General features: G+C 42.8%; 1 protein-coding gene across 3 annotated transcripts in view; it reads right to left on the reverse strand.

The window, feature by feature from the left end:
- The window catches only part of NCK1 (NCK adaptor protein 1), a 722,331-nt gene that overhangs the window by 243,401 nt on the left and 459,189 nt on the right, over nucleotides 1–19,741 (reverse strand). For all 3 annotated transcript variants that reach the window (XM_078665865.1, XM_078665867.1, XM_078665866.1), the window contains one exon: nucleotides 5,173–5,419. In XM_078665865.1, the coding sequence (XP_078521991.1) occupies nucleotides 5,173–5,401 (229 nt within the window). In that variant the 5' untranslated portion in view covers nucleotides 5,402–5,419. The remainder of the gene's footprint in view (nucleotides 1–5,172; nucleotides 5,420–19,741) is intronic.

Genomic DNA, 19,741 nt, shown 5'->3' on the forward strand with positions numbered 1-19,741 from the left:
CCGCGAGGGGGAAGTCCGGTCTCGGGCCTCCGCAAGCTTGATTTCGCTAGCCAGGTCGGTTTCCATCTTGAACTCCTCCCTCCTCCGTGCCGCCGCAAGGGAGGTGATGTGACCCCGAATGGTGGCCTTGAAGGCGTCCCAGATCGTGTGGAACGGCAGTTCAGGGGTATCGTTAACGGCGAAGTACGAGTCTATGGCGTCACGGATGCTGGCTACGTCGTCCGGGTCCCGAAGGATCCTCGGGGGGAGCGTCCATCGGCGTTCACGAACGGCGTGGGACAAGGGGTCCTGCAGTAAGAGCTCCACGTGAGCGTGGTCTGACAGGGAGATGTCGGAGATAGTAGCAGCCAAAGAGTCTCGGGCCATCTCAAGGGAGGCGAAAAGATGGTCGATTCGGGAGTATGTCCTATGAGAGTGTGAATAGAAGGAGTAGTCCCGGATCCCCGGATTGTGGTAGCGCCACACATCCACAAGTCCCAGGTCCCGTAGCTGTGATTTAAGAGTGGAAGACATTGCTCCCGCTCCATTAAAGAGGGCTCCCGCCCGATCTAGCTCGGGGTCCCAAACAAGATTGAAATCGCCGCCCAGGATCACATTACTATCGCCCGATGGGAACTGCTCCCGCAGGAGTGTCTGGAGGTATTTGTCCTGCGACTGGTTGGGAGCGTAGACACACCCAAGCGTGAACTGCGCACGGCCCAACTGTACCGTGGCTCGGAGGAAGCGCCCGTCAGCACTTTTGAAAGGTTTCACGGATCCCCGCCTAATGCCAGCCCTGCATAGGATTGCCACCCCCGCTGTCTTGGTGTCAGAGGATGCCCAGAACTGTGTAGGGTATCTAGGGTGGGCCATGCGTTTGGTGTCTCCCCTGAGAAGGTGCGTCTCCTGGAGGAGGATAATGTCAGGGGCGTGGTGTAGGAGGTAGCACCATACCTGCTGCCGCTTGTTGGGGGAGTTGAGCCCTTTGACGTTGAGAGAGAGGACTTTCAAGGGTGTAGGGATGTTCGCTGTCATAGCACTAAGGGGGAGTAGAGTCGCGCATGACCCAGTGTAGCAGACCCTCCCGTAGACAGCACAGCGGCAGCCGCTTCTCGCCTCCAGCGCGGCAGCCCCCGCAGAACCCACCCCTCCACCCCACCGCAGGCGCGAGAGGGGCAGTATAAAAGTAAAGTAGGAAGAGGAAAGTGAGAAAAAAGAAGAAAGGCACAAAAAAGAGATCGAATCAAAACAGGCCAACAGGGCCAGCATACAATGTCCCAGGTATCGGACATCCTCTACCCGAGGGTTTGGATGAATCCAGGAATGTCACTTCCTACAGGACAAGGGGAGGAAGCGGAGTTCCGGGCAAGTAGAGTAGGATCAAATCGTCTCAGAGCCCGTCCACCCCGCTGCCCAGAGGTAGTCCGGGGGTGTGTCAGGCTGCGGGGTCACTCAGTCCGTTTAGGCGTCAGTGGGGCGCAGGGGCCCTGCGATGAAGTCCATGACCTGAGGGAGGCAAGGGGCGTCATCTTTTCCGCGAACAGTGGGGGTAGGCCATCATGAAGCAGGGAGACACGCTGAGGTGCCTAGAAGGCGAGCGTGTGTACGGGGTAGCTGGAGTCACAGTGGCAACGTTCAATGGTCAGCCGGAGTTGAGGGGCGATCCCCACCCTCAGAACCTGAAGCAGGGGGCTGGGAGGCTCGCTCCTCGCGATCGCCCTCGAGGGAGCGGATGTGGGCAATGATGTCCTGCGTAGTTTGCGAGGTAGAGAGTGTGTCCACCGGAGGGGACCGCCGTCGTCTGCGCACAGTGGACCATTCAGAGCGTGGAGGAGCCCTCCCCGAGGGGGGAGGGCGCGTCGGGCTGTGATCTGGTGACTCTGGCATGTCCAGTAGTTGTGCCGCCTCTCGGTAGGATCTAAGTGACCTGCGCTATTCAGTGTTTTTTTAAATCTTTTATCAACTACATTATGGAAGAATAGTCTGGGGTGCTGGGTCCAGCTCCATTTAGGGTCACTAGGTCCATTGGCCAATGGCAGGACCAGTGTAGATATTCAACTGGAGCCATCTTCTAGTCTTGCCTGGCCAGCTCATCTCTAGTTTGAAGGAACTAATGGAAGGAAGATAACGCTACAGGGATCCTACAGCACTCAGGGGCCTCGCAGTGCTAAAGAGACAGAACTGACAGGGCACAGCTGGTAGAAAGCTGACTCTGCTAAGTCCTACATCAAAGACATGATGGTAGAGGAATCTAACATTTCTGGAGTCCTATGGGGTACACCAGAGAGAGATCACTGCTACAGTATTACCACTCATTGGGCACTGCTCGGGAAAGGTCATATGACTTGAAAGTGTCCTCTGCATCAGGCATTCTATACCACAAGCAATGTCTGCCGCTCATTCAGAACTGGATATTTAGCACCGATCTGAAGCTCAAGCTTGCCAAGAAAAACAAGCAATAACTAGTACAAACCTTAATAAGCGGCGTGAACCGGGACCAATTCAGACCTAAACTTTCATACACCAAGTTACATGGATTCACCTGCAACACCAACCTCAGCCTCAAGGACCACACTACCACAGAAACAAGGACAGCCTGGTACCATCAGACTGGAGCAAATAATATCCGAAAAATAACAAGGACAGCCTGGTACCATCAGACTGGAGCAAATAACCGAAAAATAAAAAACTAGGTGGCAGACGCAGACCTTTTCTATCAAAGCACCCAGGATCTGAAACAACATCCTTGTATCTGTCAAGGCCTCACAAACCCTGCTCAGGAACGAGCTATGGACACACCTCTTTATAAAGCACTGCATCACAATGAAGTAACAGTTCAATTCTCCGAGAACCAGGTGTCCCTACAATCAGTTGTTGGCACTGCATGGGGCTCCGCAGTGGATAGGATAGGTTTATGATTATAATACCTTCATCAGCTTCATCCCAATTATGTTCATGGAGAAAAATGGAAATACTCTGAGGCCGTGCTAACATCCCCCTACCAGCCCCAAAAAATTTAACATAAAGGGAAACCGTGGCCAACGGCCAATAGGTCAAGGGAGCCGCGGGTCGAAAAAGTTTGGCAACCACTGTGGTAGGCCTTTAACAGAAGGTTGTTATCAGATGTGGTACAAGCTGTAGACAGATATTTTGTTACATGAAATGTCACAGTCACAGATTACAGTAGTAGGAAAGGGCTTCAGAGTTTGTCACACACTCTGACGCTCCACACGAATGTTTACTATGCTGATTTTTTTAGACCCTACCGAGAGGGATAATTTTTAAATTGCATTTTTCTACACATTTGAAATTTCATAACTGTGTGTATGATAGTTGCCAGTTTATGTGCACTTGAACAGGCCTGTGTTAGTTACGGATCAAGACTATGGTAAAGGCAATGTGTCTTATTTGGTCACTGGAGAAACTTAGGTCAGATTCCATAGGTTTGAATGGTTCATTATGAAATATTAGCATAAAGCCAAAGGGCCTAACTTACTTATTGCGAAAAACATGTATTAAATGCAATAGGTGTTTAAATATGAATTCTGATCACACAGTGCTAAAGCCAATAGGCAGCTATTTTGTTACCCTGAATCGGGTATCAAAATAGGCAGGGACCCCAATAGGGAGGGATTTTGGTGTTGGTGACTCACCCAAACAAACCAAGGGTTTAGATGACGTGGACTACAATAAACCTTATTAGATTCTCCTAGGAGGCGTTTTGTATTTTTTTACAACTATAACTGTGTAACATTTTTATGGTATACCTGACGGTTGCCTTGCAGGAAACCATATGCTTAACACAGTAAGCCTAAGTTGGTTATGGTGACAAGCCAATGATAAAGGTTATAGTCCTGGTTGTTTGTTATGAACATTTTAGGATGAATAAAGGCAGTAGACCTGGTGTATTTATTGTGACAAGCATATGTTAAATTCAATGGGCATTAACATGTGGATAGTTACTACTCTGTATTAAATTCTGCGGATACAAATTTTGTCATGAGCTATCTCAAGATTATCGTAGTAGGCAAGGGTGTTAATGTTGGCTAGTCACTCTGACAATCCATGGGGATAGAAGATGTGCACAGTGAGAGCACTTGTCAGACCTTCTTAGGAGGTATAGTATTTTGCTCTGCCAACTGTAATTTTGTATACTTTGTAATTTTATGATTGTGTGCCCGATGGCTGTGCTGCATTGTGGGAAAGATTAAGTTCAATACACAAGACCTAGGTTGACTATGGTGACAAACCAAAAATGACCAAAATAGGCCTGATTGGTGTGCTAGGAAACGTTATGCCAGATGTCATAAATGTAGAGTGTTTGTTATTTAAATTTATGACAAATGCAGTAAGACTGCCTTATTTATTGTGAAAACCATTAGCTAAAGCTAGTTTCAGTGGCAACAAAGTCAAACTACCGACTCTGCTGGCCTTCACCACATATAGGGAAACTTGAGTCAGGGTGTTACGTTGATCAAAGGAGCCTTGTAAAGTACAATAAGTATTTATTCTTATAACTGAACACCACCAACAGGTACACTCCTCCTTCGTCCAATTCCTCCCTGCAACTGTCAAAGGCGCAGAGAGAGAATTCCAATATAGAATGGGAGCTCGCGCCTTGACAGCACTGCCCTGACACTACTACTCCTAACGTTACAACACAACATTTCCCGTTAAACAGGTAGGGCAAGAACATGCAAAAGATATTGTTACGTAAAATGTTATGCTAGTAATAACTTGAAAAATACAAAGTAGCTCTAATAAATATAGGATACAAAAACGTGCACACACTTACTGGAGTGTCTTACTGAATTCCATTACAATCTACTTGCATCACGTTTCAAACTCTCCTCTGTCCTATTCATCTTCTAATCTACCTAGTCTCACTTTACCAATTTCCCTTCACTGTTTAAGTTCCACTTGGAAAACCAGCTAATATATGTACAATATTTGCGGATGTACAATATTTATAGAGACACTAGACCTACCAAAAACAATTTAGATCTGTCAAGGAAATAACTTGCTGGTAAAATTAGATATCATCACAGCATTTAATCTTTTTGCTTTATATTTTATCAATCTATTTCATCAATGTAAATGGCAATACCTTACAAGCACCAGCAATTTTACATCAACGCAGCTCAGCATTAGTATTCACTAGAAGATCCTGCAGGGCCTGCTTTGTATACTTACCTAATGTGTCCCGTAGGTTCTTTACAATTGAGGCTTTGCGGGCGCTGTTCTTGCGCTCAACGTAGTTTGAAGGCACAAAACCAGTCTTATGCATGGAGTTTCTCACCCTCCACCAAGACTTGGAGTCATCAAGTAGCCAGAGTCGTTCATTTTTCTTGATGTCGAGCTCCTGGTCCTGTTGTGCCACATAGTCAAACTTGGCCACCACCGTCACCTCTTCAGACGTCATCTTCGAGCGCCTGGGGCACTGTGAATATAAGCATTGTAATCTCAGTTGAGGAGCACAAGCAAAGCAAGACCAGGACAGCAGATGGCTCGGTAAAAAGAACTTTAAAGAAATAATAATGCAGCTAACATCAATCACAAAAACAACTTTGAAGCTGCTAGATCTAATGGAGAAGCTATACTTAACCATCGAATTCCTGGATTTAATCGATTGCTAAAGGGTCATTTACTACAATTCTACACAATTATTCATATACTCCAATGTACCTATATTACACAGTTCTATTCATCTAAATGGAAAAATACAAGATGTTATTACATGCAGGTGTAATCATTGAAAACATATCAAGCAAGTATGTTATGATGCTGCCTGGAGAAAATGATACTGAATACATTTATGAAGGCGCCAGTTGGTTCTTGAAGGTAAAGGTCTGATCATACATCCAACTACAATATTTTTGGCTTGCCATACACAGATTGGAAAGTCAGAGAGTTGATACATTTCAACCCCCAAGAATCTGGACCTTCATCAGACCTCAATTATTCTGGCTGAAATGTACCTTAGTCACTAGTGATGAAGAAGAACAGCATTACTCATACACTACTCACAAAATGTATAGAATGTCCACGAAATGTGGAGGTAATATGAACTGAAATGTTTAAAGGTATGATGCAGAATATATCGTTTGCTCAGGCTGGAATACTGGATTAGTCTGCAGTCGACATCTTAGGACCAGAAAAGGGGTTCAACACATTCTTTTGGACTCATGAAATGCAGAAAGCGAAATCCTGAGAAACACTTGCTTTGGAAATGCACTAGCCCAGTGTAAAAAACAAATTGTTAAATATTATGTGTGGTTCACAGCAAAATGTACTCCCATCATAAAAATTAAAAGATTGTAGAATAAACTCTGGATTTCCACGAATTATACCAAACCGACTGCACACTGAAACAGTAATTGGAATAAGAAAACAAACTTGAGTTTGGTTTTTTATCAACTCAAGTATAAAGCTAGGTGGACCAGCACCTCACTCCTTCCCTGCAGCACACGCCCTAGTATTTTGCCATTCCAAAAAAAGAAGATCTGCAAGCACATCTCAACCCTTTACTGGCACCAACCTATCCTATAGCTCTAGTTTGAGGTTCACACATCCATTAATGCAATGCAGAAAAGTCATACAGCCAATTCCTCATTAAGTCTGAAATTATTGTTTACGCTTCATTAAAACTATACAAAATAAAATACTTTAGGCTATTATAACACAGCTCCGTAACAATTTATCATTTTTATTAGCCTGGTGAGCTATATTCAGCTGTTTTGCTCTCATAGATGTACTTCATACTATGACCAACAATTTTAGGTAAGATTCCCTTAAAACAATATAAAATTGCTTCAGTAACATGTTATGGAGGAAATTCAATATGAAAACAGTGCAACAGCAGAAAGCGTCACACGGCTACACATGGTGAAAGAGCAGTAAAGATCTAAAAACGTGATGATGAGAAAGAGGGGAAGAGTTTATTTGAGAACAGAGTGCATGACCTGTAAGGTCGTAGTTAAAGGAAAACTTGTATTGGGCAAGCTTGAAGGAATTTGTGGCCTTAGAAACAGGCACACCGGCATGTATTCTGTGATTTCAATAGATTGAAACAGGTTTAAACAATAGGAGCAGGAGACTCAATCAGACAAGAACACATGGAATCTAATAAGGGGTCTTAGGAGCACAATGATAAAGCACAAACACAGATACAAATACATTGAACCCAAATACACATGCATTCAAAAGTAGAATACTTACTTTGTTAAGCATTGTTAGAACTGCAATAAATGATGTGTAGAGAATTAGGTTAACGTTTTGGGTCAGAGGTGGATTCATGTTTTTCCACAACCAATATGTAACTGCCTAGTAATTAATTGTTTCGACTTTTGGTACAAGCATTGTCTGACTGTGTATACAAATAGCTGCCTGTGAAGCAGCAAACTGAGACTAGATGTTAATCTATGTGGAGACGGTTGCTATCCCTGCTGCGGCAGCAGTAAACAGCTGTTTTTAAATTGCCAAGAGGAGTGTGTCTTTTTCTTTATTTTTAAGCAACCCTGCAACGAACAGACCATCTGTCTCCTGAGCGGAAAATGAGTTTCAAGTATTTTCTGCTTAAATAGGTCCGACGCTGCTAAGAATGTGTTTTTGAAGGTATTTTTTTAAAGTTATGTAATATTTTAAAACAATTGGCAAACGTAAAAATATTTTTAAAAAACAAAGGAGTGACCAAACGTCCAAAGGTAACCAGCTCTGGTCGTGAAGTTCATTTCTTTTTAGGTGGCTATGAAGAATACATGTTTAAGCAAAATGCTGTAATTCACAGTGCAAGACAACCAATTGATGAAGTGGGCTAACCCACCGCATATTGCTGTTTGCTATGGTAGGCAGAAGCAAAACATGAATGTTACCAGAAGAGACCAATGAAGGAAGCAGGTTTGCCGAAATGTGAATGATACCTGAACAGATCAATGGAGGAAGAGAGCTTACTATCAGTCCTTGTACTTAATTATATATATGTATCTTTTTAAGACTGGATTAGTTTTGGGAAACATAAGGCAGGAAAAAGCACGGAGAGTATTTTGAAAAGGTTCGAATGATTTCATTTAAAACGGAAGGGGGCGCAACTTAATCAGAAGTGGCTTGCCCAAAGTGAAATCTCCCACTATCCCAACAACTTCTGAAGGATCTCTATTGCTAGCAATGTGTCGAGGAAGTTGCCACCCAAGGCACTAATGAGGCTCTGGCATCTTGTGAAATTGCAAATGTATGGAGTTAAGACTATGTAACTCCATAAAACACCATGTTCAATGTTATTTAATTCTAGTAGTGCAAGTATTTATTCACTACACCACGAGCTCCATGCACGTCCAGAAGTGGAGGAGGCCAGATTTAGAGGATCATCACAGACTATGTAAATGAGGTACAGGTACACTTCAAGTATACAATTGCATCACCCTGAAAAAGTGTCCATTATTTACACCTCCCAGGCCTTTGTGTATTACCCCGGAAGCATTTGACTGTTTACCAGACACTATATTCCTACAGCTGAAAAAACATAACAGTGTCAAGCTACTCTAATTTGTAACTTGCCTGTAACTGTGGAAGAATTAAACCAATTGTCCAAAAGCTTACAACATCACAATACATCACAGTACAAGTCAAATCTGATGAGGATGTCAATTTCCTGAGGAGTTAAAATACAAACGTCTCTTTAATGATCGGTCCACTGAACACTGATCGACCACCACCAAAACAAGAGTGCCTCCAACATCGACATTGAACTTGTTTTAATTAGTAAAAGTATCTGTCATTTAACATTTCATTAAAGGGACCCAACTGCATTCCAAATATCAAAATCCACAAAAAAGTACAAGGATTAGGAACATCTCATTCATGTTCACAGAACACCACTCATACCATAACTGGCACACATGGAGGATACGTAATTGTGTCTCAGAATATTCTTCTGGCACAGTCAAATGTATCACCACAAAGATTTATTTCAAGACCTATCACTCAACTTATAGAGCTTATCTTGTGTTACCAGTTTTATGGCAAAGTGATGGTTGATATAATACATTGCACTCTTAGTATAGATATCTCTCATTTCCTCACATCCTGCTATGTTGAAGTGTCCCACGGAATAAGTACAAGTTATAGGGGCAGTACACTGTGCCAAACGCCACATACAACCAGTCGATGTCAACAGTAATGTGAGCTAGAGAGGTAACTGAAGGTGTGGGATAGGACTAGCAGGGTTAGCCAGAGGAGGGTGAGATCATTGTAACAGTACCAGGTCCAAGCTGTAATGCAAAAAAAAAAACCAACAACAACAGCAGGTAAAGGCACACGACGAGGAAGATACAAAGAAGCTCAAAGCGGTGACCAACCTTCCTCCAGCTCATTATGGACACTGTCTCCAGCCCTGAACTTTCCCCTACAAACCACTATTTTCAGATGAGTTAGTCTAATTAGTTCAATGGAAGCATAGCAAGACAACACTACAACAGCTGAGTGAACTGGGATATGACACAAAGGTCCACGAATGGAGCATGCCCGTAGTGACTTCAATGTAAATTGTCACACTAACACAAAACCCATTTCGAGCAAAAGTAGCTGGTTCCCTCAAATACCCCGAAGTTTCAAGGGCACAGCAGCTGGTTTATTCAAACCTCACATCCAGTCACAAAGCTTCAAACTGGACAGAAGGGAGCACGTTTACACCATATGCAACAGCCAACCCCAGATAATAAATACATCTACAAAGAAGAAAAATGCAACCTACCCATGCCGTTACAAGAAAAGATTAAGTTGTGGAATGTGATACAGGCTAGCTAGTATGAACTAAACATTCCCTTGTCTAAACAGGTTACCACAACACAAGGTGGTTCACCACTGAAACATGCCTTAATGAACCCTGCGGGAAGGAATGCTTCCATACTCCATCACAGCCGAATATTCTTACATAACCTAGCGAATTACAGATCATTAACTCCAACTATATGTAGGGTACCTGCAAAAGAGCAGGACACTTAATGTGACAAACGAGCATACATACTCATCTGCCGAACATAACACATTAAAAACCCAAGATACTGAAAATATCTAGGTACGACGACTATGGAAAAAGTGTTTGTACTACATGTAGGCAGTCACAAATAATAAGAATAAAATGAATTGCAACCAGTCAGACAATAATTGGAGCAGTCAGAGCACGACAAGAGATAAGTGGAAAAACTCACACCACTAAATTGCATGGAGCGCTCCAAAATATATAATTCAAATTGGCTTCATGATCAAAGATGTGCCTTTGTGGGACACGCAAGCACTATCAAGAGGTCCAATTATGAGGCTTCAACTGGTGATAATACAATAGACTGCAAATTGGATACAATCGGCAATGAAAGGAACAAAATAATAACAATTATCAAAATATTCTTGAAGTTATTGCTTATTTCATTTGAAATCTCAGTTGAAGATAAAGAACTTTAGTGCGGAGGTGTAGTAAAGATTTTCAATGTGTAGAGTGCGCTTGTTTTCCACAAGAATATCTCCGCTTATCCACGGTTCATGAAGGGCAACCTTCACTTAACTCTCCTGAGGCTACTACGCTCATCTGTTCTCTTATCTTTCCTCAGTTCTTTTTCCGACTCACTTTGCTCATTCATGCTTTTCTTCTGATTCACACGTCTCTACTCCCAATGCACACTAATCTTTTTGTCTTCTAGTCTATTTCTTTCACAGATCCTTCTTCCCCAAGTATCACTCAACATACTGTGCATCATTTCCAATCCCATGTACTTCCTTTCACGAAACCTGTCTCACAGATTTATCCAAATTTCCAATCAGGGTTCTATCCCTTCCTTTTCTTCGACCCCTCCCAACAGCCGCCCCATCAGTTCCTTTTCTCACCTGACTTCCCATGTCTCCCATTGTTGAATCCCAGTCACCCATTCCAATAAATATCAACCTCTTCTATTTCCAGCTTAACACATATTTGTGGTTCTGTTGGTATTTGAATGTGAAGCTGCCAAGGAGTCCCAAGACTATTGAAGGGTAGGGCCTAGTTTAATCGTAAACTATTCCAGCAGAACGAGTGAGAAAAGATACAACCTGTGTTCAAATAGGAGAACTTTCCTTTGGTTGGCTCCTGCTAGGTTACATGAGGGTAATGTAGGAGACCGCCAACATATATATTTCAGAGGGACTAATGCTCGTTAACAAGAAATTGCTTTGCTTTGGTGGTTACTGCATGGGCCAATATTTTAATTCCTGGAACAGACCAATTTATTTGCACAACAATAGCTACTCCATGTTAGGGTCCAAGTACCAGGTGCTAAGGTCTGTCCCCTAGTCTTAACCATCTATTTTATACCTAAAGCTAGAGAAAAGTGCTGCAGTGTATAATTGTGTTGTCCTCTACGGTACTTAACTTAAATCCAGTCTCCAGGCAACCAGCTCCACCACAGTCTAAGGACAGGCGTCTCTCAAATAGCACACCCCACCCCTATGGCATCTTCAATTTGTAATTTCACAGTCGGGTTGCTTCCTTGTTTAACATTTTTCTTAATCTTGGAATCTTTAGCTAGCAGGCGAAGGTTTCTGGGTTTTTAGGATTCTCATTTTGCCATTTTTTATCCCTTTAGTTTTTTTCTTATCGCCTTTTTCTCTGCTTCTCACCATTATGAATTGGTTGGGACAAATTCAATTCATTGAAATGATTGGCGTAATTGAACCGACATGCAAAGACAGGATTCAAGCATTACGAATGGACATTATAAATAAAATTCTGGAAACGGTACCCAAGTAGCTATCTCCCTACAAACTTTAGGAGTGTTCTGATTTCAGTTATGGACAGGTTCCTTTAAAAAAAAGGCACATGTTCTCCTGCCAGATTTACAGAGCAGCTAAAGCTTGGGAAGAAGATACCACATATTAACACATTATTACCCTCATACCTAATCTCTTAAACTAGATACCATTTAATCTCTTACGGGCAAGTGGTAGATATCCACTGTAGGGTTAAAAGCACCGCCATCAAGCACTGTCAAGGTTAGGCAGAGCAACGATGGACAAAGGGATGTGAAGACAATCACTAGTAGTACATGTCAAACATAAAGGTAGGTTCAGAAAAATGTAAATTGAATTGAAAACTAATATTGTGGGATGAATCAGCCATTGCTATAGTGAATACGTAAGTAGGGCATCGAAAAAGGAAATTGGACAGTTAAGGTAGTCAAGCCCAATCTCTCTTCTAGGACTTGAATTCACTTACAATCTAGGTGAAATAACTAGAGACAGTTTTGGGTGTGGTAAAAAAAAATTAACATTCTTTTTCAACTATATGGATAATACTGACTTCACCCAAATGAAACTACACCACTAAAAATAAGACTGTCTTTGTGGTAAACAGAGACGTTAATTTTCTAGGTTATTTGAAGCTAAGTAGAAAACCAATCCAGGTACAAAAAGAAATCCTAACACTGTGATAGACAGATGCTGTACGATGACCTCGCAGCTTAAATGGCCTGATCCACAAATAATTAAGCTATAATTTAAGTAAGAACAGTAAGATAGGCTCAATTTTTATTAACGTTTTCACATGACTAAATGCCTCATACAAACATGATCAACAGTACGCTTGAATTACATCAATGATGTCATTTAAAGTCATGAGAGATGTAATATGTGACATGATAAGCAGTGCATGGTGGGTGTAGGGCATTTATTTATTTATTTTCAGGGTCCCTAGCGTTGATGGGGAATTTTTCTAACATTTATGACTAACAATGAAGATCCTATGATGCAGAACAGTCACCAGAGTACTTCTGAACCCAAGGGTGGTTAGCGGAGTGTGCACACAGTTTCTGTTCTTTTTTAACTTCAAAATGTATTCATTCCAGAAGATTATCTAGACTGATCTACCAGTGTATTTTTTCCAACACTGTACTTGTTATCTAACATATCAGCGTATCCATGTTCAATCAGGAGGATTTACAGTATATCAACATTTTCAGTGAAGGTATTACCACTGAAGGTGGCTTTAACACGCTTTACTGAAAAAAATTAGGTAATATCAGTGGTAAAAAAAGTGGTAACATAAATGGCTGAGAATGATTAATATCTAGAAATGTCATAAGGAAAGGATGCGAACTGCAAAGATCAAAATAGACTAAGATTCAGGGATGCCAGAGAAAGGTTTATCTGTGTGCCATCAGCATATAGACTGGCTTTATAGACCATGATAAATTTCTAATTTCTAATTTCTAGGTTTGGTAAAGCGCAACAGCTACCCCGGCAATGGGGTGTCCCGGCGCTAGGAGACAAGCTGACTCCTACAGAACGGGGAGGGGAGGATAAGGACCCTAGAGAGCGGGAAAGAGGTGGGTCTTGATAGCTTTGCGAAAGGCCGGGAGACAGTCTATGGAGCGGATGCTGAGGGGGAGATCGTTCCATAGTTTGGGGAAATGATCATACTAATGGCCCCACATAAACAGTGTACTACAGAGGAAAACGCATTGACCACTGGAACATCACAAAGGGCTGGTGCATGGGAGACCCGTGTCAATTTGTTTAGAGCTCAATTTCAAAACAGATGTAATCTGCTTCTCCTACTCCATGGAGTCAAATTAGAATATGGCGCAGCACCAATTCTGTGAAAGGTTATTAAATGGTCACATTTGACTGCGCACGAAAGGCAACATCTGACCACAGGTTACAGAAAATCATCAGGTACTCCGATCAGGCTAGACTAAGCCCTAAGGCCAACTCTGAACCAAGATAGGAGAAAGAAACCTAGTTGCTCTGAATAGCATTAGTTCTAAAATGATCACATTCCCCAAGATCAGAGTAGCATGCCAAAAAATCCACAAATAACTAATGTTTCCAAAATTACAATGACAATCCACATAAAGGCTATTCCAGTGCCACTTGTTTCCGGAGCAGGAGAGCTGTAGTCTAAGGATAGCGGACCCGAAGTACTCTATGTTCCATGGTGCCACAAAAGACAGCAAGCTTACAGACTTTCCATGTAATCTTCAACAAGAACATGTCCCGTTTATTGTGTTTTGATAAAATGCTGGAACATTCGGCCATCTCAACTTATAAAGTGATCTCTACCAATAGCCAATTCTGCCACTGCACACAAAAGCACAAAATCAAGAAATTCTAAGTAGGAAATAAAAGAAAAGAGACAAAAGTAAAGTAGTCAGAAATAAACAGTTTGAAAGTCTTCTTGAAAAGAACACTGATAGGAGGGAACCACAGACAGGATATATGGTTGCCAAGCAAATGCCAAGATTATGACTCATTAAAGAAATAAAAATAGTGCTTAACATGCAGTAGAAAAGACTTGTCTGAACCACATGCCTTAAACAGAACTTTAACAAGCATTTGCAATGCAATAGGTCTCGCATTAGGAACGTTTGAGCTATTGGTATTGTAAATGACAAATATTTTATTTATGTGTTGGTTTTGAAAACAGCAAAATGAATAGCTTTGTCGTTTACAATGCCAATAGTTTTAACTTTCGCAAATGTGACACCTATAGCATTTGTAATGCAATATGTGTTGTATTTACGTGACTTGGATGTATTGATATTATAAATAACAATGGCTTTTTAAAAAAAATCATCAATACTTAAATAAAGTTTTTGTAATTTATAATGGCAATAGCTTAAACTTTTGTAAATAACTGTTGTGAAGATTATGTTCAGTGTATTTTATTGTGACGAAAATCCAAGAACAGAAATGAAATATTAACATCTTTTTGTGACATTTGTAATAAAGCTTGAAACATTGAGAGAACATATTTGAACCAGTTGTTGTTGAATGGTTGCACAGATTGATGCTGTGATGGCGCTGAGTGATGTTGTGGTGGCGACGAGTGATGCTGTGGCGTTCAGTGATGTTGTGGTAGCGCATAGTGATGTGGTGGTGCCCCTGAGTGGTGATGTGGTGGTGCCCCTGAGTGATGTTGTGGTGCCCCTGAGTGATGTTGTGGTGCCCCTGAGTGATTGGTGCTGAGTGATGCTGTGAGCATGCGATAGATAGAGTCAGTGTGATAGATAGATAGAGTGAGGGCAATAGAGTGAGGGCAAAAGATTGATAGATAGATAGATAGATGGTTGTGTGTGTGGGGGGGTTTCTGTGTGTGTGGGGGATTGTGTGTGTGGGGGTGTGTGGGGGTGTGGGGGGTGTGTGTGGGGTTTGTGTGTGTGTGTGGGGGTGTTTGTGTGTGTGGGGGTTGTGTGTGTGTGGTTGTGTGTGTGGGGGGTTGGGGGTGTGGGGGTGTGTGTGTGTGGGGGGGGTGTGGTGGGGTGTGTGTGTGGGTTGTGTGTGTGGGGTGTGTGTGTGGGGTGTGTGTGTGGGTTGTGTGTGTGTGGGGTTGTGTGTGTGTGTGGGGTTGTGTGTGTGTGTGGGGTTGTGTGTGTGTGTGGGTTGTGTGTGTGTGGGGTTGTGTGTGTGTGGTTGTGTGTGGGGTTGTGTGTGTCGCGGTGTGTGTGGTTTGGGGTTGTGTGTGTGTGGGGTTGTGTGTGTGGGGTTGTGTGTGGGGTTGTGGGTGTGGGGTTGTGTGTGGGGTTGTGTGTGTGGGGGGGGTTGTGTGTGTGTGTGTGTGATTGTGTGTGTGTGTGGGGGGGGTCTGTGTGTGGGGGATTGTGTGTGTGGGGTTGTGTGTGTGGGGTTGTGTGTGTGGTGATGTGTTTGGGGGGTTGTGTGTGGGGGAGGACGATCAACAGATGAGAGAGAAAGGAGAGAGTGAGAGAGAGGGAGGAGAGATAGAGAGAGAAAAAGCCATTTGTTTTGCTATACAATACCATTAGCAAAGCAAATAGCTTTAACTTAATCAGAAGCGAGACCTATTGCATTTTCAATGCTTGTTTTCGTACAGCTATCAGAAATCTTTCATCTGCATATCTAACATGTCATGTCCTTCATCATCACCACTGTCTTCACCTCATCTTTCTGCATTACTTCCTTGTGTCACAACCTTCTGCATGTTCACTCAATTCTCTCTCTCGTCTCCCCTATAAATACAGCAGTATTTAGACAGCTGTGTATCTCCTTCCCATAAAATAATAATTACAATTGGCACGTGTGACAGTCGGTCTATGCACTCTGCAGAGAAGCTACAGATTGGATGAGGATGTGGACGAAATAACTTTTATGACCTACCGAGGGGTACTGTAAGAAAAGTTCTCTAACGTCAGCCTCAACTCCAGAGTTACCAATTGTGCACTAAATTGCAACCCACCTATAATCTGAACTCTTCCAGATACCTAGAAGCAACTTTGTTCACAGTATGTACTATAAAATTATCAGATGTTGCACGAGAAATAAACTACAGAAACACTTCTGGAAAAAGGATTAACTTAGGAAATGCAAGATCAGGTAAAATGTTAAATATAAACAGGAACTGCATAACTTATGTGGATTACCATAAGGCAAGGCTTTACCATAATATGTGCTCTCTGTAAGGAGGCCAAAAATTGGATGAGCATGTGGTATGATCACCTTTATGAGCCAAAAAAAGGCACTGTAAGAATCTCTCACTGCCTTAATACTCACTCCACAGCTTTTCAGTCATGCTTCATAATTAATGCAACCACCCATAAAGTGAATGCATGCAGACATATAGAGGACCCGCTGTTCTCTTTTCATGCACTATGCAAGGGTCTTATGTGAATGGAAATACACTGTAGAAGCAGCCAGTATATATTAATATGCACAATGCTAGATTAAGTAAAGCAGGGGTGGACAGGGTCAGGAAATGGGCCCAGCACCAAATTAAAAGTGGCACCCATAGGCGAATCAGATAGCTTAAAAAGTGTGCACGATTTTAAATCGTGGCAGTCTTGAATTTACAAAGGCACGCTGTATACTTGGTTTGAAAGGTATGGGAGACTGCATGTTCCTATGCTTGTTGCAGTCAATGTTTGTGGTAAACATGAGGGTAATCAACACTAACAAAACATCCTTCCAGAAAATAGAAGAGGCCCACAAGCAGCTAAAAAAAAAACGGAAGCACTTGTTTTATGTATGAACAAAATGAGTATGATGTCACTTCCTGCCATCTGCCAAACGTAAGCAATAAAATAATGCGCGAAAACATCCTAACCTGCCAGGGAGGTGTTCATTTGCAAATATTTGCTTTTCCCAAAAACGAAAGACATGCTTTATAAATACTACAACATTTCCCCAACTTCTAAGCACCCTTTTATTCTGAAGAAGGAAGGTGGTATTTTCATTTGGTAACATGTTAAGTTACACCTATCTAGCATACTGTGGATATTATAAGTCACAGTTCGGTTTTACAGCTGCGGACTGTATGAAGCACCCGGGCCTTTAGTCGTGTTATTTATATCTCCCAAAATTCCTTGGTGATGTGCAATATAATAATTAACTGCTGGTAGTATGTTATTCTAGTTGTATTACAAAGGGTTGCATTATTATATAGGACCGGTTTTAGTTTTGCCTTTCAGCCCATAACAAGTGTTAGTACTCCGCCTGGTCGTACTGGTTTAGTGTACCTCATGAGTATACGAGTCTGTGAGGTGGGCCCCGAGTTTTCTAAGTGAGCCCTCTAACTTGTTAATAAATGTATTTAGGACATTGCAAAGGTACAAGCAAGCTTCGCCATTGAACCACGTTAGGGAAACAAACGTATGATCGAGACCATTCTGCCTTCGCCAGACATGTAATAGAAAGCAATCACCCTGAAAGTGCTTAGTGAGGGGGCGGAAGTGTTGGTTAGAGCTGGTGATTCCTTGCATGGCTTGTGAGGGGGCGTGTGCATTGTGTCCGGGGCTCGAGCCGAGCTGCACCTATTGATATGAAAATGTAAGCAGCTGTCAGAAGCAGCGGGATTCCTCTCACACTCTCCTGTGACTCCCCCCCCCTCGGCGGCGAATGCCCCATGATAAACATTAACTGGGTTGGAATTTTGTAAATAGCTCTTAACCACAACTGAGTAAAGCAGTTCTACATTACAGACTTTCAAGGTTGTATTTTATCGCGCTTAAAAAACACAAGAAGCACGGGAGAAGAAACTCATCTGCGGCTCAGTGCTGGCTGGCTGCAGTCTCGGGTGCGCGAGCCAGTCTTCTTCATACCAAAGGAAGCAGTGACGCACGGGAACCCACAACACGTGCTAACAAGATGTGCGCGCGCTCATGAAAACGGAACTTAGCCTGGGGGCAGGACTTCTGACTTGTGCGCGAATCAGCGCCCACGGAGTTCCTGGCCCGAGTAGCAGTGGTGACGCGGGGCTCCCATGCCCGAGGGAGAGCCCCCCGGAGGCTACAGAACACCGGATTGGCGGTAAGTGGGACTGTATTCGGGAGCGGGGGGCGCGTGTGTGTATGTGTATGCGCGCGTGTGGGTATGTGTGCGACGGCGGGGGTGTCTCTGTATGCGTGCGTGTGTGTATGTGCGCTCATGTGTGTGTCTCTGGTGAGGTAAGGGGGGAGCGTGTGTGTATGCAGTGTGTGTGTGCACGTGTGTGTGTATGCGGCGGCGGGTTCTCTGTATGTATGGGTGCGTGCATGGGTGCTCGTGTGTGTGTGTGTGTGTTTCTGGGTATGCGCATGCGTGTTGGAGATTCCGAGGCAGGAGATGGGCACGGCGCCGTGCGCGCCCACGAGGTGCAATCTGCGCTCTTGCACCCTCTCTTGTCCACATTCCCAAATACGGGCCACAATAGGTCTAGAAGCAGACAGCAATCAAAGCTTCGCTTTGAATGCAGGTCTGCTCGACCTAAAAACGATGCTTTCCCAAGACTGCTACCTGCAGAGGCTTGGAGTATGCGAAAGTATATAATAGTTTTAGCTTTGATAATTCAATAATAATCCCAGAAAGTCAAACATGTTCAATATACCTTTTTCGGTTTATTAAAACCATATAAATTAAAACAAACAATATTTAATACCATATCAGAATAAAATTAATATGGTTACAACATGGGTTTAATAAAACTTATCATAAATATGTTCTTATGTAGATCATCCATTAAGAAAAAAAATCAATGTAGATCCTACCAGTACCCATGTTATGACAGAGTTAAATGAACAGCAATGTTTTCAACAGCTTCCTACAGCTTAATTAATCTTTGGTTAATAGGCAGCGAATTCCATAATTTAGGAACCAGGTAGGCAAAATAACCTCCCCTCCCCCACCCACTTCTTGATTTATTGACCTTAGGAATGGTCAGTAGACACAGGGCAGTAGATTACCACGTTCTATTGGGAATGTAGGGACAGACCAGATGTGTTATCACTGGGCCCTTACTGTGCAAAACTCACTGAGCTATGCATAGGGCCTTAAACTGTATTATCTTAGGAACAGGTAGCAAGTGTGAAGAGGCCAGTGCTGCTGAAGCAGAATTATGTTTAGGTGGTTTCATCAAAAAACGAGCAGCAGCAGTTTGCATCACCTGAAGTCTTCTTACAACCTTCTGGGGGCTTCTAAGATAAAGAGAGCTCCCATAGTCTAAATGCGATAGGACTAAAACTTGTACCACCAGTCTCCGAGCGAACCTTCTCTAAGGTTCTAAGTGACGTCAGCAGACCAATGTAACTGGCAGCTGGCTTCGTCGTATGTACCTGCAAGGAGAGCTTGTCCATCCATACCCACAAACTTTTTACTGCTGATTTGGGGTACGATGTCCATCTAGTAGTTCTGGCAAGTGCAACATGAACCAGCAATTAAAATTACTACCAACCACTACCATCTCAGTTTTGTCTTCATTGAGCTTCAGACAACTGGCTGACATCCATACTACTACTTCATTCAAGCAAGAATT

This window comes from Lissotriton helveticus, chromosome 11 (genome assembly GCF_964261635.1).
Source record: "Lissotriton helveticus chromosome 11, aLisHel1.1, whole genome shotgun sequence".
In the NCBI taxonomy this organism is placed as follows: domain Eukaryota; kingdom Metazoa; phylum Chordata; class Amphibia; order Caudata; family Salamandridae; genus Lissotriton; species Lissotriton helveticus.